At 29.4% G+C, this 27,719-nt stretch overlaps 2 protein-coding genes and 1 long non-coding RNA gene across 3 annotated transcripts; all 3 read left to right on the top strand.

The window, feature by feature from the left end:
• Positions 1-10,502: 10,502 nt before the first annotated feature.
• On the top strand, positions 10,503-12,427 carry ABI4 (Integrase-type DNA-binding superfamily protein). The gene has a single exon (XM_020685296.3). It carries the CDS (start codon positions 10,611-10,613, stop codon positions 11,640-11,642), a length of 1,032 nt encoding a protein of 343 aa, XP_020540955.1. The 5' UTR covers positions 10,503-10,610; the 3' UTR covers positions 11,643-12,427.
• A 3,569-nt stretch (positions 12,428-15,996) lies between these two features.
• On the top strand, positions 15,997-18,117 carry LOC149495917 (uncharacterized). The gene is made up of 3 exons (XR_016321160.1): positions 15,997-16,182; positions 16,313-16,397; positions 17,837-18,117. It is a non-coding gene; the product is annotated as an uncharacterized LOC149495917 (long non-coding RNA).
• Positions 18,118-23,794: 5,677 nt separating this feature from the next.
• Positions 23,795-24,745, top strand: LOC105645915 (RING/U-box superfamily protein). Its single transcript, XM_012231662.4, has one exon. It carries the CDS (start codon positions 24,078-24,080, stop codon positions 24,597-24,599), a length of 522 nt encoding a protein of 173 aa, XP_012087052.1. The 5' UTR covers positions 23,795-24,077; the 3' UTR covers positions 24,600-24,745.
• Positions 24,746-27,719: the final 2,974 nt, after the last annotated feature.

Here is a 27,719-nt window from a genome sequence, read left to right as displayed (position 1 = left end):
AGTAAAGAGTACTTGAAAGGTCTGCTACTATAGTTTAAGCCATAGATTTGATCTTCCGTAACATAAATTCCCTTGTACTAGCTCTTTTGCCTCTAAAGCGAGCAAGAATTAATGACTCATGCAAGTATAAGCAAAAAAACTATCTAGAGGTAGATCTTTTGTCAAAGCAGGTAGAATCTAATGAAACATTTAGGTTCCATTTGTTTCTGTAAATAATTTGCTGAAAAATATTTTTGTAAAAAAATTTTCCTTGAAGAATATTTTCTAAATGATTTATTTTCCTTTGTTTGATTGTAATATTGAAAATTAGTTAAAAATATTAAAGTTTTTATTTCACAAGACCATAAAAAATATTAATAATAATAGAAATTTTATAATTTAAAAATTTTATTATTAAATATGAAAACAATGCAAAAAGATTTATATAAATTATGAAAGCCGTAGATGTCCGGTGGTGGTCGGTGGTAAATGGTGACCGATGATAGTGACTATAATGATTAATAAATTAAAAAATATAGATTTATAAGATTTATCAATATCCGAAAAATATTTTACTTTCTTGAAAATGAGAAGTTGTTTTCCTTACAAAATGACTTAATTTTCCTTTGACCAAGAAAATATTTTCCATTGACTTATTTTCCTTAGCGCTTCAAACAACAGAAATTTGTGGAAAATATTTTTCTATAAATTATTTTACAGAAACAAACGGAGCCTAATTTTCTCACCGTTAGATACCTTTCAATTCCATTATAAATTCTTTTGAATACTTTCGAGAAATTAAGTAATTAGATTATTCACCATAATTATTAGCATAATTTTGTCATAATTACCATTATTATGGTATAATTAGACAATACCAATAGTAATATTATGAACTAATCTCTAATTATGAATCAAATCCAAACTTTTATTCACTCAACATTAACATAACTCCGTGTATAGTTGATCACTAAACTATCTTGAACTTTTAGTGTTCTTTTTCTAATTTACTATAATCAAAATAATACTAAGCGTTCAAAAACAAAAATCCAAACCTATCTTTATTTTAAATGGATATCTATTCAAAATTTTAAATGCAGCTATTTATTTTATATATAAGGGAGATACAATATATCATAATAACATTGCGAGCTACACAATAAAAGTAGTCTTACTCCTTGAATAATATTTATCAAATTGGTGACTCTTATGGAGGAAATGATTCGAATTCGAGACTTCTCACTCTTCACATCATTTATAAAAATACAGAAAAATCAATCAAATCACATCTGATTAACTCCAATTGCACCCTATTATTCATTTTGTAAATTCATCTTCTAAATTAATTAGGCATCTTGACTTCACAAAATGCTAAACCGTCATAAGAAAACAATTGGCTAGCCGTATATTGACTTGCTGATTTATAATTATATGTCTTAACGGAAATAATAAGATTTAGAATAAATAAAACAAGATTATCTCTTGCATGATCCATCTATCTAGCTATATATTCCATTAGGCGTATCTTGATACAAGATTTGCAAGCAAGCCATAGAACCTAGACATTAATGTGCCCTAGCTAATCTATTTTCTTTCTTTAAATATCAACCTATGTGATTCACATGCTGCCCATTATAAGTTAGTCCTATGCATGTATACTTCAACTAACCCATTATAAATTACTCCAACGTATTTATATTATACACATTAATATATTATATATAAAAAAATACGCCATCTAGATTGTAAACGAGTCAAACCGCTAGTAAATTACTTGAAATTTGATTAGTAAAACTTATTTACATTCATTCGATAAATTTAACGAACTGAGTTAAAATCTGTTAATCGAACTCATTTAATAAATAAGTCAAATTTAAATTTAGTTCAAAGAGATAATATTTTATTAATTATAAAGTATAAATGAACCGAGCTTAATTTTTTAAATGTTAAACTAGATAAAATCTTTCTTGTTTACAACCCTAAATAGACATATATACAAGGGAAAGGAGAAAAAAAAAAAAAAATTAGTTATGAAGCCGGTCAACTTATGAAAATGATGTAAATATAATATAAATAATTATACAAGAGAATCTGAGATCTTTATATTATATATTTAATTATATGGTTTACATAAAAAATTATGTTTATTTCTTTATAGAGTATTTTTCATGTTTCAACGTACCATGTAGAATATATAATATAAATATGCAACTTTCAGAGGTAAAAGAACAGTTAGAACTTAGAATCCAACTCGGAAAGTCAAAGGGAAAAGATGGGCTGTATCGGAATAGGAAATTAGAGTTTGGGCATTTAAGCTAAATACCCTCAAAGAATAAGGCCTGCCACCAAATTTTTAGCTTGGGCCTTAAGCCCTAGCTTGAGGTGACAGTAAATTTTTTTATGATGATTATCATCATTTTAAGAAAATAATATTCAATTTGATTTACAATTTTCATAAAAAGATAAATAAAAAATTACATATAATAAAGATAATTTTTTCAATATTTTTTATTTTTTTTAATTTTAAAATATAAGATGAATTATTGATTGCTTATTAGAGACTTTAAATTTTCGAGTTTGATAAATTTCTTTCATCGATGGAGCTTGATAGTGCGTTCTCTGTTACTGTTCTATATTTTGAACTCTTTTATGTGTGTTAAGTATAACTCTATCAATTATATCGAAGGCTTCAAATCAATATTGTGTTTTTTTATATATATAAGTGATTCATTATTAGAATTTTATACAAAAATATACAATACATTGATATATATCTTATATTTATATCCGGTTTTCTTTAATAAATTTTTAATTTGATTTCTTCTAAAAAAACTATAGTAAGTTTTCATAAGAATAAAGTTCAAAACAATATTGTAAAAAATTAACATTATCATCCTATTTGAAAAGGTGCCGGCATTTATTGAAAGATTTATTTCTTCTGATATCATCATCTTTAAATAGAAAATTTCAATTTTATATATTTTTATTTCTTATTCCTATAAAAATATCATAATATACTCAAAATTATTGTTTTTTATTAATAAATTACCAAGTATCCAAAGAAAGAAAAAGTCGTTCATTTTATCTAAATTCCAATATGAAACCTATTAATAATTTCAAATATAAAATAAATAAATTACTTTGAGAATATCTCAATTTATTTGTATGAAAAACAGAAAGACAAAGTGTGAATGATATCATCACCTACAACATTGAAATAGAGAGACAAGATGTATTAATTGTTAGGATGAGAATCTCATATTTTAGTCTAAGTATCCAAATCCCAATTCAATTCATCTTTCAAATAGCTCCAAACAGACACAGATAACATCCCTTATGGCATCTTATATATATATATATATATTTTCCTTCTCTTTATAATACTGACAAATTAATCATTACACATGCCAGATTTATATGCCAAAAATAGCATTGTATTTTATAATAATTTCAGAATTACCCATTTTCCATAAGAACAATTTTCATATTATTAAAGTATTCAATGAAAATTTTAAATAATTAAAAATTAACTTATTATTTAAATGCATTTTAGTTTTAGTTAAAGTTATTTTTAAATAATTACAAATAAGATTATTAAAAAAATTTAAAGCACATCGAATTATATGTACACTAATCAAAGATAATATTGGGATTTTTTTTATTGTGAATTAGCTTATAACGACCACATAGTACAAAAAATATATTCTTACAGATAATAATTGAACATGAAATAGGGCACACGTAGTATGTATTATTGGAATTATATTTTTAAAATTGTTTTCACGTTCAATTTCTCAGTCTATATTATATTTTATTTAAAGAAAATGAAAATAAAATCAACGAATTAGTCTTAATGGAAATGAATCGGATTTTTTAAATAAAAAGTCAGTGTTTCATTATTATGAATGCAAAAAATCTCTCTTGGAAGCGTTTCCTTCTTATAATAAAATGAAAACACTTTTCCGTTATGGATCTAATGTGTAGTTTTCCCAACATGAAAAATGGTTGTGTGAATGGAACAGTTCCCTTCAAACCTCACAACCCCACACCCAATGCTTTATATTCCAAAACAGAAGACAAAAGAACAGCAAAAAGTCATCAAAATGGATAATTTTTATCAGAGAAAAGAGAAGCATCAAATGAGATATATGGTGCCTGCGTGCAGGTCCGAGACCAAGTGGGTCTATTTGCACTTTAAAGAGCTTATAGTTATAAAACAATTATATAGTTTTTGCGAGTTACGAGGTAATTGGCTGGCCACCATATGATGCTTACAAGCTTCCACCAATTTCTTGTGCCTATCTCTTACGAGCAGACACCTCATCTCTTGCATGCAAATCGTAACCCTACTTCCTTTCCTTTGCTTGCTTCTATAGCACATAATCTTATACTTTAAAAATATTTATGCAATTCTTTGAATTATGACGTAAAGAAATCTAACCTTATTTCCAAATAATTAATAAAAGTCAAATTGTTTCTGAATAGGTCATAGATTTACAGTGATGCAAGTTAATGAAAATTACTAATTTAAAAAAAAAAAAAAAATTACAAATGACATGGTGAGTTTGACCCGCCGGTTCCTCGACAGAAAAGTTCTCCTTCAATCCCAATCAATTAGGGAATGCCAACCAGCGGTTCAGTTCCGAATCTAATCAAACCACAAACATTGAAAATCGAAAATAATTTTTTTTTTTAATATGGAAAAAGAGGGAAAAAATAGGTTATTTCCGATGAAGAAAATTTGTCTTCCAAAGTTGGAAGACTAAAAAGTGTATAAAAAGGAAATTTTAGCTCCGTATGCCGACTTCTGCCGCCCCTTCCTGGAACTGAGCTTTTGTTATAGACATTGGAATTGGAGTAGCGAAAAATGCTTGGCTGCTGCTTCTCATCAGGTCCTATCAGATTCTTTCTAACGGATTCCAACTTCGTAGTAAGAGACCTTTCGTTTGATGATTTTAACATATACCCAGCCTAGGAAGTTGTTGATACCTTTTCCTTTTTCTTTTTCTTTCGTTTAAGATTATCTCCACTACTAGTAAATTTTTATCAACTAATTTAACGGTTTAAAATTATTTGTTTATGATGAAAGCTATGTTCCGCAGCTATCTTTTCAAGTAGTTTTTAACGTATATAAACATTATTTTATAGTGTTCAGTAACATAGCGTTTGAATTAATTTTTAGCGATTAAGGTAGTGTTTTATTAAAAAATTAAGATTATGTTCGGCAGCATCGTTTGAAGTAGTGTTTAGTATTTTAATAGAATTAAAACACTATCTTAATTAATTATAGCGTTCGGTAATACAATATCTACCCTGGCATTTAAAGTTTCAGACAGTATTTTATGAAACGTTAATTCATTAACGTTTAGCGTTTTGTAATTTCTTTATGACACCTATAACCATCACTTGTCTTTAGCATGTTACTCGCTTTCACACTCTTTTCTGTCATTTTATATTAAACAGCTAACCAAATAGTTATTTGTACCCAGCGTTTTTATTCTAAACCGCTATATAATGGTTAACCGCTAACACCTAATATTAAATATCTAATCACTAGGAAAACAGCTGACGACTATTAAAACAAATAATAGCTACTAAAACAGCTAAATTTGCTGAACGGACCTTAACTCATGTAACGTTTAGCTTTTAACATTTTACGAAAAAGCTAATCAAACAATTTACAGTTAAACACTAATAAAATAACTAATAACTATCGAAACATTTAATTTTACCAGACAGACCTTAATTTAACAGCCACCTATGGATTAGATTTTCTCTCTGTTTAAAATGATAGGATTCACATCATACGATGAAATTTATTAATTCTTAGAAGTTATTTTTTATATATATATATTTTTTCAATCAAGCAAAACAATCCAATAAATTCATGGAATTTTAGATTTCATCGCTCAAATTCCTTCAATGCAAATGAAATCTAGTCATTTTTTAATTTTGTTTTGAGTTCCTTAGACTTTTCCCTCTAGGCCCAATTTAACTAGTTCTTTTGTTATTTTGTTTTTAAATTTCTTTTTTTTTCTATATAATAAATAATGAATAGGCCAAATTATCAATTTGACACTTGAATCTTATAAGAAATTAAAATTTGTAATATCCTCAATTTTTATGTTAATCTATTAAACATTTAACAATTTAAGTGTTTTATATTGATCTATTAAGCCATTAGATTTGTAAAATTGTACTCATCGAACGTTTATAAAATTGCACTCATTGAAACACCTCAACTCACAAAATTATACTTATTATATAAAATGTGAAGTCATCATTGAATAATTTGTTCTATTTTTATTTCCTCCACCTAATTTTCTTTCCAATATAAGAATTTGCTAATACTTCATAAGTTTATATTTAAAAAAAATTAGGAAAAAAATTTCTCCTTGCGGAGATCAGGGGTGTGTAAATGGAAACCGAGCTGTAATAATCGAAAATTGAAAATAGATTTTTTTTTGAACCGGCTCAAACTGAAATAAATTTGAAAATTGAATCAAATTGGTCAATTCAGTTCGATCAAACAGTTCGGTTTCACTCAGAAAATAAATATTTTGAAATAACCAATCCAAAGACCGAAGATCGAAATTATGAAAGATTTCAAACTGAAGCTAAAATGGAAAACCGAATAACTGAATCAAAAATCAAAAATAATTTGATTCGATTTAATTTTTGGAGTTTTTCAAAGTTTCCTCACCCGTAGTGGAGATTTTTTTTCTCTCTCCCACAGTCTCTATTTCCAAAAATATATCTTCAAAATAAAGTATTTTTCTCAACAAGTTACCTAATGAAACAAAGATATATTAGAAGCATATGCAATATTATAATAAGGAAAATAATGTTCCATATACACCAAATAGCTTTTGCCTATGTATTTGGATCATACATAATTTATTTTTAGATGAGTTTAAAAAAATTAATATTTTGATCAAAATAGTAAGCGAATTTAATTTCCATAAAAAAACATGAATTTAAGAATTTAATTTCAATAGACGCAAATAAAAAACCATTTATGCTCTATTTATGGTCAACTTTCCTACTAATTAAATTTAAAAAGAAAATTACCAGAATTTTGATAAGTGTATGGACTTATCTATTTTTCTTATAGTAAAGCTTTTTAATATTAATATTGTAAACTTTATTATAAAAAAATAAATTATGTAAATATATACTACTTGAAAGCCAATCTTTAAAAAAAAAAAAAAGAAAACACTCAAGATACTACTTATTTCTCAAAAATTACTAAAAGTTGTAAACCTTAGTTAATGATAAGTTTGGACTAATGCCATATTCAACAACTACATTTGAGCTAACTTTTAGTATTTTGATAAAGTCAAAACTTTAATCGTTTGATAATATGGCTTTTATAATCTTTTAGAGATTAAAAGAACTTTTTTAATATTCAAAGAAAAGTAAACGGTCGTACTATAAGCAATTCCTACTACATCATGATTGAGAGAGCTTTTTTATCAAATGTTAAACACTTTAACGTTTATATATTAATTAAATTTTTTGACAATTATACTGATTACTTTTTTTCTCCAAATTCAGCTAATTAAATAATTAATATCTTTTTTTTTTGTCTTTATAAGTTAACAACTAATTAAACAAATATTTTTACCAATCATTTTTAATCTAAACCGCTGTATAAAAAACTAGAAGCTAATAACTAATAATTAACACTACTAAAACAGTTAATATTATCAAGCATATAGTAAATATACATATATAGAGCCTAGTGGGTACTCGTGAATTTTGAGCTACCCGTGTCCGTATTCGTTTTCTATATATATTTTTCAATCCTGCTTAAATACTTATTTAAGTATCCGAAATCAAATGCATTTAAAATTTTATTATCTGTATCCTGTCCAAACTCGTTTAAAAGTTCCTCTTAAATGAGTAAGGTGTCCGTAAATTTTAAACTATCTAAATCCGAACTTATTTAAAATGTATTTTTCTTTACTAATAATAGATAGGTAGCCACGTATACCATAACCTAACTCATTTAATTTAGCAGGTAATAAATAATGAATATCCAAAGACTTATATTCATATCAATTATAGGTAGTAATGTCACTATTTATTTCTATTTAAACACCATTTATAATTATCCTTGCTTCATTCAACGAATTGAAAGAGCATGGGTGCCCTGAAATACTCGTTCTCCTTTGGTTCCTAATAGAGCCCTTATCGGTTTTCATAGCTGCTGCTGAGATGTTTTTGTTAGCTAAAAGCGTGTTTGAAATGAAGAAATGAAAAACATTATATTCTCAATTAATTTTATATATATATATATATATATATATATATATATATGAAGACAAAAGAAAGATTATATATGTTAGCTAGAACAAAAAATTCGACAGATAAATATATCCTTATCTAATTAATAAAAAATTAAATATGGACAAAAAAAAACTATTTATAAGTTTTGAAAATTCATAGAAATATATTTAAAAAAAAAAAAAAAAACTTTTGACATTGATAAGGACATGACAAAAATGAATAGCTCATTTCAAGAAGTAAAAGGGAGGAAAATCGATGATGTGATATAATGCTTTGGTTAGCTTTGCTTCATTTCTTGCGGAAGAGTCTCAGTTTTCATCAGCTGCAGTTTTCCTCTGCTTCAGGAGCCGCACCTTACCTCACCCATCTATTATTAATTTCTCTTCAACCAAATACCAAATATACAACTTTCCGAAAGTATCTCCTATAAATATGAATTCTTAATTTTATCAATCTTTCAGTCAATGATGTCAAGATCATTTAAAAATTCTGAGAGAGTTTCCCAATCCAAATATGACGCAAGTATTAATAAATCATACGTATTTTTACATTTGAATCGAGATGAATTGACGCAAGTATCAATCTTTCAATAGCATCTTACACTAGAGGTAGCCACAGTTTTGGAACCGCTGGTTCTATTTTTAAAACCAATAGTTCTGATCCAAATAATGTAGAACAAGAACTGAACTGAAAACTGATAGTTCCGATTTGAAACTAGCCGATTACGTTTCTAGTTTCAGTTCCTTTACGATTCCAAAATCGACAGATTTAGATGATTCTCTGACCGTTTTTCCAGGCATTCGCATAATTTTAAAATCTAAAATTTAACTTACACAAATATCTTGAATATAATTAATGATATATGACAATTTATAGTTGTTAAGAGAGTTAGTTATGAAGAGTTTAATAAAAATTTTTGAAAAAAAAAAAAAAAGTGTTGAACCGGTTGGAATCATCGGTTCTCGAAACCACCAGTTCACGGTTTTAAAAGATTTAGAACCAGAACCGAACCGTAGCCTTTCAGTTACAATTTCGATTCTACATGGTTACAATTCCGGTTTCAACTAGTTTCGAAATTAATGACTTCAGTTCTAAAAACCAAATTTTGGCCATCTATCTTACAGGATAAAAATATTTATATTTTATATAAGGTAGAATACCAATATATATGTATATCAACTCATTTCGTAACATTTGTTGGTTGGCTTAGTCACAGATTTCAATTTATAAATCAGAGAAGAGAAGCAAAATACGGATATGGAAGCTCTCAATTTGACGTATTTTAGTTGTTGAAGTCTGAAAATTTATTTATTATTTTGACTCCCATTTTAATTTTTTATACATTTAAAAATTTATTTCATAGACGTCAAAGGAAGTAAAAAACACGTGGTTAAAAGAGTGTATTCTTTTTCTTCTCAGTTTTGTGTTTCTAATACAGGCAAAATAAAAATTAAAGGACTCAATGTAAATAAATAAAAAATTATTTATTTAGTTGTGATTATGAATTGTCCAAGTTCATGTGTAGTCAATGGTACATGTAACTCGATTATTTCTCGTCTATTTCAAAAAACGGAAGTCGATCCATGAAGATTTTGCACTGAAAAATGTTTAAATCAATAACTCTTGAAGTACTCTTTGCTTCTAGTAAAGTAAAATATATCTAGCCTTTCATAGTAGAATATTGTAGTGGATTACAAATGTACATGCTCATCCATCGCAAATATAAATGCTTTGTGATTGTTGTACGGTAATTAAAAAAATAACTAATTCTCCTAAATTATAATAAAATATTTATTAATTTGACTTAACTTCTTTCAAAAAATTATAGAATTAATTATTACATTTAATATGAATAAAGATAAATTTAATATTTTCAAACGAGTTATATTTATGGATAAAATAATCATCTTAAAACAATTTATATTTTTAAAATAAAAGAGTAATATATTATCTTCCGTTATAGTTCGTTAAACATGGTGTGTTTTTATTTTTTTTTTATTAAACACTTAAACAAAATTTCATACTTTTTAAATTCAAGATTGAACGCATAAATAAAACCGAAATTGTATAATTCTTTTTAAAAAAACCTGGAATTATATAAAAAGACATAAAATTACAGAATTCAAAATCCAGTAATATTGAAAAAAAAAATAAAAGAAATACAGAAAAATAATAAATATGATTCCAAATTCCAAAACTAATGTGCAACTGTTTTCTTCACAGTGCAGCAATCTTTCTCTCACCGCCCTCTTCCACCATTTATACACATGACATTCAAACAAACCCACCAGTCTTTTAACAGCTCTTTCTTTTAAAGCCTTAAAAGCCTCACAATTTTCATGGACTCTAATCCTTCCCAAGACCCCATTACCACCGCCACCACCACTTCTGAAACAATCACCACCACTACAATCGCTGCCGGCGTTACAAGTGATACCACCAGTGACAGTAACAATACCAGTAGTGATAGTGCAGGTAAGAAATGCAAAGGAAGAGGGGGTCCTGATAATAGTAAGTTTAGATACAGAGGTGTTAGACAAAGAAGCTGGGGAAAGTGGGTCGCTGAGATCCGAGAACCAAGAAAGCGAACCCGTAAATGGCTCGGTACTTTCGCCTCCGCAGAAGACGCTGCTCGTGCTTATGACCGCGCCGCAATCATTCTTTACGGTTCTAGAGCTCAGCTTAATTTGCAACCTCTAAATTCTTCCTCTGCTCAAAACTCTTCCTCTTCCTCCTCCAGTCGTGGCGGTGGAAGCGGTGGAAACGGTTCAAGCTCTTCCTCTACTCAAACTCTCCGACCTTTGCTTCCTCGTCCTTCCGGTTTCGGTTTCAGTTTCTCTCTTTCTTCTACTTCAATGGCTTCTCCAGCAGCGGTGGCTGCCGCCTCATCTGGGTTTGTTCCGTACGGGGTTTATCAGAATCTTCCAAATGTTGTAGGGTCATCGACCGTACTATGTACCAATAACATAGTACAAAATCCACAAGAACAACAAATAACTATGTCATCAAATATTCCGTACCAATATCAATATCAAAACCCATTATCTGATTATACGTCAAGTCTTAGCGCCGGCCATGATCCTAGTTCGATCCCAACAACCTCGTACCAAAATCTTAATTATGATCATAATCCTCACCATCAACAACAACAAGAACATGGATTGTATGAGGATATTAGTTCTTTGGTGGGGTCGGTGGGTTCTAGTCTGTCTTTATCAAGCAATACTCAACCGATAATTGCACCAGCGAATCAAGATCCGGTTATGCATGTTGGACCCGGATCTCCATCACTTTGGCCTTTGACAAATGATGATGAGTACCCACCATCTAGTATTTGGGATTACGGAGATCCTTCTTTATTTGATCTTTGAAGGGTTTCTTGTTCTTGATCTTGCATGGGATTTTTTTCAAGAAAATACTTCTTTAGCATCAATAGCTTGCATGCAAGTCTATTGGATCTTGGTATGTATAGATCTCTTCAATATATCTCTCCATTAATTGTTCTGATGGAGAAATTTGATATATGGGTGAAGTTGAGTTTTCAGATGAAGAATTTTGAAAGAAGAAAGTGAGTAATTTACAAAATTAAATTCTAGAAGATTGGATATCTGCAATTGGATGATGTTGTTATCAAATTTTCACTCCCAATATAATAAAGCTGATAAGAAAGATCTATCTCTTAAGGTTAGTTTGCTTCTCTCTTAACTTGATTATTTAAGGTAGAGGTAGTTAATTAAGATTTTAAATTTTAGAGATGAGAAGGATCTATTACTGTCATAGAGTTTGGATTATGGAGATGTAGTTTGCAATACCGAAAGAAAGGAAAATGTTGAGTTCTTGTCTTCTTGAATTCAATTAATAAAATTTTTAGAAGAAGTTCCACTAATCATGTGATTGCCTGAAAAAATTTTCAATCTTTGGCTTTGTGGTTGGTTTCCATCCCTTTGTGTGCCAAGAGGAAGCAAAAGGGGGAAGTTGAAAAGTATGAATAAAAGAAAAGAATAGAAGAGGGAAAATGAGGGAGTGAGGGAGAGCAAAAAATAACTGAATTGAGTTTATACATTCAGTGTATGCTTCAAATTAAGAGATTTGATAAACAAAAATTGTTGGGATGATGAGTACTCTCTCTCTATATATATCTATCTCTATCTACCTATCTCTCTCTCTCTCTCTCTCTCTCTCTCTCTCTCTCTCTATATATATATATATATATATATATATATATATATATATACACGCAAATATTGTAGTTGGGTTTGTAAGTTTTCCAAAAACTAGAGACATGAGGATCAATTTGAACATTTGATGAGAATAGATTAATTTAAATTTTTCAGTGAATGATTATGGATGGAGACACAAATAGGTTCATTTAACATTTGTAGATTGAAGATGTTTTGTTCAAAACATTGTTACAATTGTTTAAATTCCTATTCAAGATCCATCAAAAATTGAATGTGAGATGACAAATGTGTTGCTGCTTCATCTCCAGAGTATGTAAATTCTCAGCTACATCAGGTTCATCTCGGTCTTCTTTTCATTTTGGGATTTGCTGGTTCAGATAGTCATTTGAATTTAAATCATTTTATTTTCTTTTAGGGAACACAAATATAAACTTCTCTTTTATTTTAAATGAACACTTATCCAAATGGTAGAATGTATGCGACTCGAATTGCAATTATTATTAAGTAAATTACATTAACATGTGTTTTTTGGGTATAAGTAATGGCTAGCTAGCCTTTGATCATACTAGCCACGAGGCATGTCAATGAATGTCCTTATTAGCTTAGGGTTTGAATAGTACTTGTGTAGAATCTCTGTTCATCCTTAAATTCAGTTGAGTTCGAGTTCAGCTCGTTAAAAATATAACTAGCTTTGAGCTCAATTTGGGTTTTGGCGAATTGATTTTGAGTTTGTCTTGTTTAAAAATAGTTGAGCATGAGCTTAGTTTCAGATGTTTATAGTTTATAGTAAAAAAAAAAAAAAAAAATATGACTTGGCCGAGCTTATGCTCGAAGCTCGAGTTTGGCTCGTTGATGTCTGATAAATCTGGATTCTTTTTTTTCCGAACTAAGGGTCGAGGAGCTCATGAGAGTCTTAGAACAGTTTTCTGATTGTAACTTCTTTTTTCTCTTCACGTTCTGTTGAGGAACTACATGTCTTGGTATGTGAAGTTTACTTTAGTATATGCTCATTGTAATGTATGCATACACGTATTTAATTTTCTTTTGCTAAGATTAGTAAATTATGGAGTGCTTTGATACCTCTTAACATTCATGAAATCCTAACATGTTTCAACAATAACGACTATAGCATAATTTCAAAGTAATTGGGATCATTTATATGATTTTTTTTTCCTTTCCACTGACTTTTTCTCGTTTGTCATCCTTCAAGACTAACTTTGACTGTGTCCGACAACAGCTTTTTAATTAGTCAAAATGTTAAACGCTATTTTTTAGCGTGTTTTATAAAAAGTTAAAAGCTACTAAAACAATCAATAGTTAAATGCTACTAAAATGACTAATAACTATCAAAACATCTAATTTTGTCGAAAAAATCCTATAGATCAAGATCGAGATTTATAAAAGATCATATTTATAAATTGAAGTAGGTCTATGGGAGACATAAAAAAGCTATCTTAAACGTATTTCTTTTATTTTATTTTCAACTTATGTAGTTTATACCTTTTGTCAAATTTAGTCATTTCTAAGTTTACTCAATCTTATGTGTTTACACATTCACATTAAAATCTATATCTGCGATATTTATCTTTTGAACGTTGGCTGCATTCGACATTTATTAAATATCTTTTTATCATATAGTGTATTTGTAGTATTTCTGTATCTTATCTGTTAAGACCATGTTTGATAATAACTTTTAAGATAGCTTTTTAGTGGTTTGATTAGGTCAAAATACTACTTTTATTAGTTATGGTGTTCGATAATATAATTTATATAGTAATTTTAGATATTAAAGAAGCATTTAATAAAACGTTATCCCACCTAATGTGCACAATAATTAATGGATAATTTTTGACATTTATTTCATTACTTGTTTAAAAAATTAAAAAGACTTATTTTAAAATGATTTTCTTTACTTTTTTATCATTTTATGTTTTAATAGTTAGTTAAATATTTATTTTTACAGAATAATTTCACTTTAAACCGCTGTACAAAGGTAACAACAATTAAAACATATCTTAATATATATTTATTTTTAAAAAATAAAGGGGGAAACGGCTAACCTCCAAGCTTGCATTTACTATTGAATTAATCTTAGGCCTTCTATAATTTAATTTGACGCTATCAATTCAAAGCTCAAACGAGACAGCTAATATTTGATGAGCCCATCAACAGTCAAACCTTAACTTGGTCCAAGACCAATCAGAATTGGCGATGCATGCCCACAAAAGGACAATAGATCCTGCAAATCCCATCTTACCCCTCGGAGGATCGTATGATCATTTTTAATCTCTCATTCCTAAGCTTTTATTTTCTGCAGAGAAAATTTAAATAAAATCTTTCCAGAGAAAACCTATGGGAGAAAAGGCTACATTTCCCCCTCGTGAATTTAGATACAAACTCCAAAAATTAGCTTTTTATATAATTTACCCATTGAATTTGAACCAAAAGTATAAAATGCTCAATTTTTATTTAAAAAAATTATTTAAAATAAATCAAATATGATTAAAAAGTAATTAAATTTTGACCTATATCAAATATAATTAAAAAAATAATAAATATTTTTTTAACCAAATATTACAATATAATCATTTTTTTCTAATTTTATAATTTTTTTAATCAAATATGTCACGCCCCATTTTTCTGTGTCTGAAATAATAAGTTTACCAGTGTGTGAATAGTACCACAAGTCCAGAAGTCGATATTATTTTGGTCCAGAAAAATTACTATGTCTATTGAATATTTTCTTTAATATTTTTGGAGTATGTATACATTATTTTTATGAGTAAAAGTAAGTAATGAATATTTTTAGAGAAATTAGAGAATTAGTGAATAGTGAATTATGGTTAATTAAAGAAATTAGAGAAATTATTTTTATGGAGTAAATTTGAGATGGTGTTATATTAATTTAAGGAAATTAGAGAAATTATTTTTATGGAGTAAATTTGAGAATTTTGTTGTGTTACATAATATTTTGAAAGAATTTAATTTGGAGAATATTTGTAGCCATTAGATTACATTGACTCAATCCTAGCCATCCAATGTTGAGAAAAGACTAAAATGCCCTTGTTGCTCAATTATTAGTGTAACGCCCCATTTTTTTTCCTGTGTTTTAATAGTAGTTTACCGATCTGTGAATAGTACTACCGGTCCGGAAGTTGGTATTATTTTTGGTCCGAAAAATTACTATTTATGTTTTATATTTTATTTAACATTTTTGGAGCATGTATGCATGGTTTTTATGGGTAGAAAGTAAGTAAGGAATATTTTTGGAGAATTTAGATACTTAGTGAATAGTGAATTATGGTGTTACATTAAGTAAGGAAATTTGAGCAATCGTTTTTTTTTATGGAGGAAAATTGAGGAATTATTTTTATGGAATAAATTAGAGACTTTTGTGGAGATAAATAATATTTTGAAGGAATTTAATTGGAGAATATTTGGAGAGAAGACCAAAATACCCTCCAATTTGGAGAAAAGACCAAAATACCCCCTTAGTTGCTTTAATAAAGCAATTATCAATTATTGAGCGCCAACTTTTGCCTTCTTCTTCTCCATACACGTTTCCTTCTCCTTCTTCTTCTTCTTCTTCTTCTTCTTCATTTTCTTCAATTCCTACTTAGTAAACACCCATCCAACTTGATTTAAGGCATAAATCTTAGAGAGTGAAGCTAGAGAAGTAATCTTTGGTGACTAATTTCAAGGAATTTGGTGATTTTCCTACTTGAGTCAAGTAAGCGATTTTATGATAAGTGAATTATTTTTGGATTTAGAGTTGTCTTTTAGCATATACATGCTTAATCATGCTCCAATTACTTCTTTTCTTTGTTTTCTTTGTTTGATTTTGAGTTTCTTCCATGTAGAGGGTGGAGAGCCTTCTAATAAGGATAAAGGCAAGACCAAAGCTTGAGAAGCTTTGATTAAAGCTTGTTAAAGCTTGTTTTGAAGGTTAGTGTTCATAAACACACTTACCTTACTCAAATTTTAATTTTGTGCCTTTATGTTATTATGTGTATATTTTGAGATTTTGTATGAAATGATTGGTTTGTTGAATTTTGGTTGCCATTACATGCTCTTGGATGATGTTTGATGAGTATTTATGTTGTGGTAGACATTGCTACCTAGTATCATTGTGGTTCATGTTCCTTTCATGGCTAAAGTAAACTGAATTTGGGAAAAATGTGATTTTGAGTGAGATTGAGGACCATTTTTCAATCCTTTATAATTTCCATCTGTGTCTGAGTCCTTCATAAAAGTTGTAGTTCTATCTCTTAGCTTTCCAACCCATCCTCTTGTGTCCAATTTGGAGATATATAACTCAACTTATGGCTGAAACATCCAAACTGACTCTGTTTGTGTCGGGCCACATACATCACTGAATTTAGTGCCCATTTTGACCACTATAATGACAAGATTAGGTTCTGAGTTCTTCATAAAAGTTGTTTCCCTGTGTCTTGAGAATTCTCTCGTTCTAGATTGGTTTAATTTGAGTGTGGGGTTTAGTAGGAATTCAAGAAACAATGGACTTGGTTCTGCTGAATCAGGTCTGGTCTGTCAGTCTGTGTTCCTAGCTTTGTTTTGTTATCTTCCATATTGATCTGGGCTGTGATCCCTTCATAACATTTGTAGGATTTTGTCTTAGCTTTCTAACGACTCTAATTTCATTTAATTTGGAGACCCATAGCTCCGGTTATGTTTTAAAAACACAGCAAAGGTCCATGTTATTTTTATGCTGGAAATTTTTTATGTTAAGTCATTTCAACGATTCGATTCAGTAGGATGTTACACATTTTGTTTAAGTATGAGAATTTTTATGAATTACTTAAGTTTAAATTAAGTTTTTATTATGAGAAGACTAAAGAAAATGAATTTTATGAGAAATGTTTTTGGGCTCTAATATACTTGGTGTGAATTTGATGCATGATTTGATTTTATTATGTATGATGAGCATGCTCGGCATTTGATGCCATTATGATAAGAAGCTATGATCATATGCTAGGCACGTGGGTGTCTTATGTTAGGGGGGACGCGCTCTATATGTTATGAAAAGGTTGGCGACCTAAGGCCATTATGAATAAGCTATGAAAACTTATCTGCTTCTTTTTCTCCTAAGTGTATGTGAGCCCTTATACAATATTTTTAAGGAAGTGAAATAAATGAGATCACATTATGTTAATAACTCTAAATTTACCACAACTTATTTATGATATCAAATGAATTTCTAAAGCATGATGTGTTGGTGTGCATATGTACTGCATGTTCAAATTTAATGATTTTATGTATATAAATGATTGTTTTTAAGTATGTTGTCATCACAACATTGGTTTGTTGTGTTTTATGAGCACCACTGAGTTTTATACTCAGCGTGTTGATTTTATCACGCGCAGGTTGGAGATTGTGCTTGCTGCTTAAAGACCTGAAGAGTAGCATCAGAGTTGAAGAGATCTTTGGTAGTTGATTAGTATTTTATGTAACTAAAAATTATGACATGTATAAGTATTACATTTTTGGAGACTGTTTTATTTCATTTATAACTTAAGCATGTTATTGTAAATTATTTTGGTGTATATATATTGGGAGATAAACTTGGACTTATTTAATGGTTAGAACATTAGAAGTTGATATATTTAAATGAATGTATTGAAGTGATGAATATTATAATGTTATTGAGGAACTATGGAGTTATGAAATTATAGAAGTGCTATTGTGTTGTTATTGGAGTTTGATGGGGTTTGGAGTTTGAATTTGGGAGTACTTTGTATTCATATGTTTGGCAACTTCTATTTTTAGGGGAAACTCTTGCAGTTTTTCTGTAGGATTCTCCCAAATCATTTTCAAAACAGAATACTATTATTTGCTAAACTTGTGAATACTAAGTCACTTCTAATTCATAATATGATTGTTTGATTTATATGTAGGTTAGGACGGTGCCTCCGGCACCGAATGTGGCATCCACCGTCGGGTCTTTCGGGATCGGGCGGCGGGTGTTACAATTAGAGCAACCATTTTCTCTTCTTCTTCTTCTTCTCATCAACGTGAACTCCTCTCCTTTCTCCTCTTTGTTCTTCCTTCAATTTCTACATGGTAAACTCACCAAATTTACACCATTAAACTTGATGTAAGTAATCAATCCTTGAGATTAAAGATTGAGAAATGATTTTTGGTGAATAATTTCAAGTAATTTGGAGAGTTACTACTTAAGCCAAAGGGTGGAGAACCTTCTACTAAAGAGAAGGCAAACTAAGGCTTCAAGAGTTTGATTTAAGCTTGTTAGAGCTTATGTTTAAGGTAAGTGTTCATAAACACTCTTATCTTGTTTAAATTTTGATTTTGTGAAGTTTATACTATTTTGTGAAAATTTGGAAATTTTATATGAAATGATTTTATTATTGAATTTTGGTGGTATAAATGTGTTCTTGGAAGATTTCTAAGCAGGCCTATATGTTGAATTGATGAGGAAAACATTTTCTTCATCATCTTCCAAGAGTGGCAGAACCTATTGATGAATAAGGCATTAAGTTTTCTTGTTGTTCTTTGTTGATTTATGCTCTTAAGATGATATTTGATGAGTATTTAGTATGTGGTAGAAATCTATACCTTATATATGATTTAAGTAAGCTGAAATTGGGAAAAAATGTTATTGGGTTTGATTAAGGACTATTTTTTGATCCCTTTCATTTTCCATTGGTGTCTGAGTCCTTCATAAAAGTTGTAGGTCTACTTCTTAGCTTTCCAACCCATCCTCTTGTGTCCAATTTGGATATATATAACTCAACTTATGGCTGAAACATCCAAACTGACTCTGTTATGACGGGCCACATGCATCACTGACTTGAGTGTCCATTTTGACAACTATAATGGCAAGAATATGTTCTAAGGTCTTCATGAGAGTTGTTACCATGTGTCTTTAGACTTCTCTGGTTTTGGATTAGTTTAGTTTGAGTGTTTGGATAAGTAAGAATGCAACAAACAGTGGACTTGGTTCTGTTGAATCAAATCTGGACTGTTGGTCTGTGTTCCTAGTCTTTGTTCACCATCTTACACATTGATCTGGGTTGTGATCCCTTCATAAAATTTGTATCAATTTGTCTTAGCTTTCTATTGAATCTAATTGCATTCAATTTGAAGCCCCCTATATAATTGAAGCATATAATTATTTTGGCGTAAGTATTTGGAGAGAAGAATAATACTTATTAAATGATTGATTATGAAATATTTTAAAATAGTGCACTAAGACTTGATATATATAATGAATGCAATTATTTGATGGATATTAAATGTTATTGAGGATTTATACAGTTATGAAAATATAATAGTGTTATTCCGTTCTGATGATTATTTGGAGATGTTGAAAGTTTGGAGTTTAATTGGGAGTGATGTTTGCCGAGCTTAGTTTTATGTATGATTTTTCCAATCTATTTATATATATAAAAAAAACATGACATAATATTTAGCATACAGGATGATATCAGCATGACAGGACATAGGTTCAACCAGATTGTAGAGTCTCGGCTCGGTTCATTTGGGTTAATGGGTGAACCTGGAAGGGATGTTACAAAATATTTATTAAATTATTTTTTAGTCAAATATTGTAAATTTTTATAATTATTATATATTTTTAAATAATTTTTTTATTCTAATTTTTAATTTTAAGTAGTTTTTCCTAGTTAAAACTATAAAAAAAATTTCTTTAAAACTGGATATTTTGTTCCTTTGATATAAGTTAAATAGGCAAACTGTACAAAAAAATTAATTATATATTGTGTTTAAGTTCAGGGAGCAAGTTGCGTCTTATTCTAAAATCTATTTATATCACTGTCCTTGCAAATTTCTAAGAATTTATAAAGTAATTCCACTTCCGTTTTTAAATTATTTTTTGATAAATTGCAAAAACTATTTTTTTTAATATAATAGAAATGGGTAAAATTTATACACAAGCATATATATATATATATATATATATATATATATATATATGTTTAACTAATACTGGAATACCATTAAGTAGAACGATAAAAAGAAAACAAATATCCGGGAGGTGAAGGCTCCTATTGTTCGAAACCAGCATCAAAATTTACTCCTTTTTTATATATATAATATAAGAATAATAATTTTGTCTTTTTAACAAATATTTTTTATTCATAAAAATTTAGTTCTGGGAAACTAGGTGGAGCTTTGGAGAGGTCACCTGCAAATCTTTGTATAAAATTACATTTTACTCCCTGAAACTTGAAAAAAATACATTTTAAAAAAAAAAATGACATTTACTCGTGCAAACTCTACTTTGATTTCCGCCCTGTATACCACTTTATTAAGCTGGAAAAAGAGCAACCAATCTCTCGAGTCCAAGCCTCATCCAAATGTACCCATAAAGGAGACAAAGTGATTCCTCATATCAATTAGAAGAAAGAAAGAAAGAAAGAAAAAGCAGTAGATAATCTTTTTTTTTTCTTCTGTTCCACGACATTATTTGTCTTCTTTTACTCTGTTTCTAATGTAATTGTTGTAGGACCAAGTAGATAGCCCATGAGTCTCAAACTGTAATTTCATAGATGAGTTTTTATGTCCCTTTTTCTCTTCAATCATGGGTTGGATAAGATGAGAGTTTTGAAAAGATGATGAAAGCTTATACACACTGTTTGATTATCACTTGTTAAAGCTTATAAACCCTCCATTTGTCGTTAATTTCGCCCATCTCATCACCTCTTGAATTAAGCTTACACTACTCCACGTCTACGGATTATCATTTTACCCGTCTCGGTGGATACTTGCTCGTGCCCGATTAAAATGACGTGAATAAAATCTGTTTTAATGACATATTATCATTCTCAATGAGTTGCTCCGGTGCAAATAAAATTTAACTTTAATTAAGTGGATTAAAAATAATTGTTTAGTTACTAAAAATATAAAATTCAATCCGGATATTTTTAGCAGAATGATTTGATCCGCCTGTAACTAGTATTATCGTTCACCTAATTATTTTGATTTTTTTTTTCAGAATTATTTGATATATATGGATGATTATCTTTTAAACAAATCAAGCGATATTGACTCTGTTGTTAAGGTGGTGGTCTGGTGGTAAAGGTGTTGATCATCCGCCTACTTGATTCAGGTTTAATTCTTCAAAATAGTGTCTCTTTACTTTGTATGATGACCAAATATTAATTTTGTTGCTTAGGAGTCACGACACACTTGTCATGGGATGAGGACTGCAACGATTCCCAGGAAGGGGCGACATCTAATAGTGCTCTTTTTGCTTTAAAAAAAAAAAATAAAATTTGGACGAAATTTATCTAACCATAAGGTAAAATCATACAAGTATGAGAACTGTGCATTAGGTGTAAGATAAATGTGGTGGCTTTCATCATGTCATCTAGTGCAAAAGCTTGCATCACACTGGTAACAGTTTGTGTTATATATATATATATATATATATATATATATATATATATATAATGAGTATATCTAATTAAAAGATCTAACTAATAAGATATGAATAAAATTATTAGAAATGATAGAGAGTTGGACTTACCCTAGACAGACGACCTATTTTTAAAACATACTTGGATCTCATATGTCATGTTGCATTTGTGGCACGTATAATAACAAGTATGTTAGATTGAAAGAGAGAATAAAATGGCAGACAGCATTTTCAGTTATTGATATTTTTTTTTTTCAAATTAAAATTTTAAAATAAAATTGACATAGAGGTATAAAGTTTGAACTTTTAAGCTATACATACTCCTTAATAATAAATCATACTTATTCCTAAAATGGTAACACAAAATCATGAGTCTGAATTTTTTTCTAAAAAAAATAAAATAAAAATGAGTTTGACTTGCTAGTTAGGACGTTTGACATTTGACTTTCCAATAATTAATTAAAAGTATTTGACAAAGCCCACAATTAAAACAACATTTAAGAACTTAAGACCATGTTGATATTCACAAGTACGATCAAATGGGATGAATTTAAAAACGACAGATTCTTAAAAATTAAACCCACCTCCAGCACTTCCATTTATGTATATATATATATATATATATATATATATATATATATATATATATTTCATGTAAGCATCTATTCAGCACACCAAGCAAGTTGGTTTGGAATTTCAAGAAACAAAAATCCAGTTCTGTCATGGATCACTTCCCAGGAATTGAAAGAGATGAGATTTGACAAGTGACAACCACTTGCTAAAATCTAAAATCTCACTGAATTGCCCTTTCCCATCTCCTGCCTGCCCCCACCCCCACCACCATTCTTTCCTCCAATTTTCGCAATTTCACTAAAATGATACATTGTTTTTAATTTCCACAAAATAAATAATTCCATATACTTGATACAACAAACAATATTAGTTTGGTTATTTCCTCATTAGAGGACACTATAAAAACATTTTTTGAAGTTTACTATTTAATGTCTGTCTTTTTCCATATTTCACATTCTGGGTGGAGCTATCATTGTAAGAATCTAGTACATGTATAAATATCTTAGCTTGAAAAAACAAATTATCTTTTTTTCCAAAATATCTCTTTTCATCGTTTAAAATTAAAGTAAATATGATACGTAACGTATACTCTTTCCTATTTAGTGACGTATTAAATAATTTTAAAAAATGTTTTTGATTTATATAATGCTTCGTATTAATATTAATTTTATTAGAGAAAATAAATGATTCATACAGTATTTTTTCAATTAATTTAGTATTAAAATTGAATTATTGTTGCTGTATATTATTTTATGTCAATTGCTTGTGGAATTGATTTATGGAGTATGAGCAACCGTTCATGAAGGGGCAAATAATGTATTCTTAATTAGCCACTAATGAAAAGATGAAAAGGTTATAGAAATAAAGTGGAAAGATATTGAAATATTCATTTCAAATAGATGGGGTATAGTTGTAAAGTGGATCTATGAGATATTAATTTATTAATTAAATTTACTTTACTTTTTAAAGCACCACGTAATTTTTATATATCAAAACGGTATAAAAAAAAGAGTTAAATTTATCTTGAATGAGTTCAGCTTCATATTAATATTTAGAAAAATATTAAATTTAACTAGACTTGATTTATGAGTTTACTTGTGAATTAAATTAATTAAAATGAGATTTTTAAAAAGTTATTTTCACATTATTTTTTTTTAGTAAATGCTCATTTACAAAAATTTATTATTCATTAATTTAATTTATAGATTATTTTAAATTCAGATAAAGACCGTATTCCGCATCAACTTTTTAAAGTTAATTTTACTCTGATAATATCTAACAGCTGCCAAAAAACATAAATCCAAAAAATAGTTTTGATAGTATATGACTGTGTATATAATTGGATGTATATATAATTGTACTACTAACTACTTTTTGGTTCTCACATCGTTCTTTTTTTCACCGAACTCTTCCCAATTCCACCACCACAGTCCACAGATCTAAGTAATAACCACCCTTACAACATCAGGCCGCCGTGGCCGCCACCAAATGTCATCACAAAACCACCTACAATTCCACTGGCACTTCAAAGAACTAAACGACAACGATTTCGAAAACCACGGTCGTAGGCTCTTCTTCATAACCATCATAACCATCCTCTTTGCCATAGTTGTTTGTTCTAATCACACTTCTAAATGTCGTCAAACGACTCCCAACAGTTCCATTGGCACTTCACAGAACTAAACGACAATGACTTCGAAATCCATGGTCGTACGCTCTTCTTCATAATCATCCTCTTTGCCATAGTAGTTCTACTTACTCTTCTATTCCTTTATGCCAGGTGGGTTTGCCGATACCAATACCACCACTTTCCGACCCGCCATAGTTTGCACGCGCCCAACCCGCCTCTTTCTCGACCTCAGGGCCTTGACCCCACAATTATTAAAGCCTTGCCGATAACTCTGCACCAATCGTCATCGTCATCGTCGTCATGCGATTTGAATTCAAGCAATACTGGGTGTGAAGTAGAAACAGAGTGTTGTATATGTTTGGGATTATTTGATGATGGTGATAAAGTTAAGGTTTTGCCTAACTGTAAGCATTTTTTCCATAGCGAGTGTGTCGATCGGTGGCTTACTGCTCAGTCTAGCTGCCCTCTTTGTAGAGCTTCGCTTAGGAACGACTCATCTTCTCTTGTGTCTGTGCTAATAGAGTGAATCACAGTAATTTTTTTTTTTTTTTTGAAATTTTAATTATCTCCGGTACTTGTTCATGTAGATTGTAATAAGCAGTCTTGTAATCAATAATTTCGGTTGTTGTAATTTGATCTTATTTTATTAGATAATTAAGGTTTCTGTTGTGATTTTTCTTGTTTTTGGGATTAAATATAAAATTATTAAAAAAAAAGGATGACGTAGTTGTTTGGCAGATAACCAGCAATGCATGCGAAATGTTCGACGAATTTTCTCAAAGACTCTTGTTTAGTCTTGCTTTTTGTTTTGGTAAGTGACAACAAGGCGGGTGGGATTTTTGTTATTCTAAAGGAAAATGTACTAAAGTTGAATTATTTAGCTACTGAGTTGACCGGATAAGTACAAATAAAAAATTATATTTCTATATTGAGGATAAAAGAAAACATTTATTATTATAGTATTTATTTATAATTATTCAAACCAAAAATTTGATTTCTAATGTGCGTACTTTGATTTTTTTTTTTAAAAAGCAAAATGTTATTATATATTATTAGCATCAAAAGCTAAAACATCATAAGTAATACTTGGAAGAACAATACCTCACTCTAAGTGCATACATTGATCTAAAAATACTTTAATTACTCAAAAACAATATTATTATGCCTTATTGAGAGCGGATGTGCTAAATGGAGGAAAAAAAGAGTAGACTTCTCATTATACAGAAAAAAAAAATTTATCACAAAATATTTAATATTTTTGAGATTACATTAATGATGGAAGGCTGAATAATGAAAAGCAAAATAATTTCAAAACATGTTAAGGAAAGTTATCTCAAAATGTCTACTATTTATCAAACATTAGCGAAAATGGGAGGATTCCGCCTTAGAGGGAAGCACCTGAGCGTTCCGCCTTATAGGGAAGCATCTTCGCAAGTATAAGTGGACAAAGTAGAAGCGTGAATGTCGAGGATTACGTGATAAAATAAATCTTGTGCAATGATGGATGGCAGAAGCGAGAATGTCGGAGCATTATGGGACAAAAAATAAATCTCAGATAAGGGTGGACGAAATGGAAGCGAGAATGTTTAGAGGATTACTGCATAGTATGATAATTAGTTTCAATTTAATCTAGATAAAAACTTAATTATTCCTATTGCTTCCAAAATATATATAATTACTTGGACATTGATGATTAACTTTGTTAGTAAACATCCTAGACTGTAAGCACAATAAAAGAAGAAGAAGAAGAAGAAGAATTGTTGTTACTATAATTTAATATATGGTCTATGGTTATTGTTTATGCAGATCGTAATATAGAGTATTTGTAATCAATAATTTTGTTTGTTGTAATTTGATATTTAATTAATTAGACAATTAATGTTTCTATTGTTATTTTTCTTCTTTTTGGAGTAAATATTAAATAGTATAAAAAAAATGATGACGCAGTGGTTTGGTAGGATTACCAGCAATGCATATCAAACGTTCGACGAATTTTCTCAAAGACTCTTGTTTGGTGTTGCTTTTCGTTTCAGTAAATGACAAGGTGGATGGGCTTTTTGTGAGTCTCAAAGAACATATGCACGAAAAATTTTGTATTATTTAAACTACTAAGTTGACCGGATAAGTCCAAATGAAAAATTATATTTCTATATTGATGATAAAAGAAAATATTTATCAGTATAGTTTATATTTAAAATTATTTAAACAAAAAATTCTGATCTCTAACGTGCATATATTGATTTAATAATGTTTTAATTATATAAGTCCTCAAAAATTAATATTGTTATGCCTTATTGATAGTGGAGGTGCTAAGTGGAGGAAAAAAAGAGTAGACTTATCATCATATAGAAAAAAAATTATCACAAAATATTTAATATTTTTACATTACATTGATGATGGAAGGCTAAATAATAAAAAGAAAAATAAATTCCAAAACATGTTAAAGGAAAGTTATCTCAAAATGTCTACTATTTGTCAAACATTAGTGAAAAAGGGGAGGATTCTGCCTTAGAGGGAAGCACCTGTGTGAGCGAAAATGAACGAAACGGAAATGAGAATGTCGAAGGATTATAACACAAAAAATTAATCTTACGCAGCGATGGGTAAAGTAGAAGCGAGAATGACGAAAAATTATGAGATAAGGAATAAATCTTGCACAATGATGGACAAAATAGAAGCGAGAATGTTGGAGGATTATGAGATAAAAAAACAAATCTCATAATTATTAGTAGAGTGTATATTTAAAATTATTCAAACAAAAAAATTTGATTCCTAACTTGCATACATTGAATTAAAAATATTTTAATTACAAATACCCAAAAACAATATTGTTATGTCTCATTGATAGTGGAGGTGCCAAGTGGAGGAAAAAAAGAGTAGACTTATCATCATACAGAAAAAAAAATCATCACAAAATATTTAATATTTTTTAGATTACATTGATGATGGAAGGCTAAATAATAAAAAGAAAAATAAATTCCAAAACATGTTAAGGAAAGTTATCTCAAAATGTCTACTATTTTTCAGACATTAGTGAAAAGGGAGTGTTTCGCCTTGGAGGGAAGCACTTCCGCTATGCCAATAAAAGTGGGTAAAGCAGAAATGAGAATATCGGAGGATCACAGGCAAAAAAAAATTTTACACAATGATGGTGTTAGGATTTCGGCAATAGAATTACGAAAATAATTACGGCAGCAGAAAATTATTTTCGTAATTCTATTGCCAGTATCCTAACAAGTGGTATCAGAGCCAAAGATTTCGGTATGTCCAACTTATCAGATTGTGGTACCGGATCCGTGGATATATTTTGAAAATAAATATACCACGACGAAGAGAAAATTATGACGAGTCCATTGGTGCTGTCCGCTCGGAAAGACGTTGCAAAATCGACTTAGTGATGAATAGTAAAATAGTAACTCAAAGTTGATGGTGAACAGTACAATTGGCGTTACTGAATTCGTTTCAAGTAAGGCCAGCACTGTTACTATTCATGCATACAGTTACTATTCGAGTAGACTGTTACTATTCATGTCACTATTGACGTATACTACTGTTCACGTATACAGTTTATGTTAGGTGATGATATTCTGCACAAGTCAAAATGGACAAGCAAAATGATCAGTCTAAATGGCGAGAATTACCATAT

The sequence above is a fragment of the Jatropha curcas genome, chromosome 6 (assembly GCF_041381405.1).
Source record: "Jatropha curcas cultivar XTBG-Jc1 chromosome 6, XTBG_Jcur_1.0, whole genome shotgun sequence".
Taxonomy (NCBI): Eukaryota; Viridiplantae; Streptophyta; class Magnoliopsida; order Malpighiales; family Euphorbiaceae; genus Jatropha; species Jatropha curcas.
Note: the sequence above shows the minus strand (reverse complement) of the source record. Positions and strands in the feature narration are given on the sequence as shown.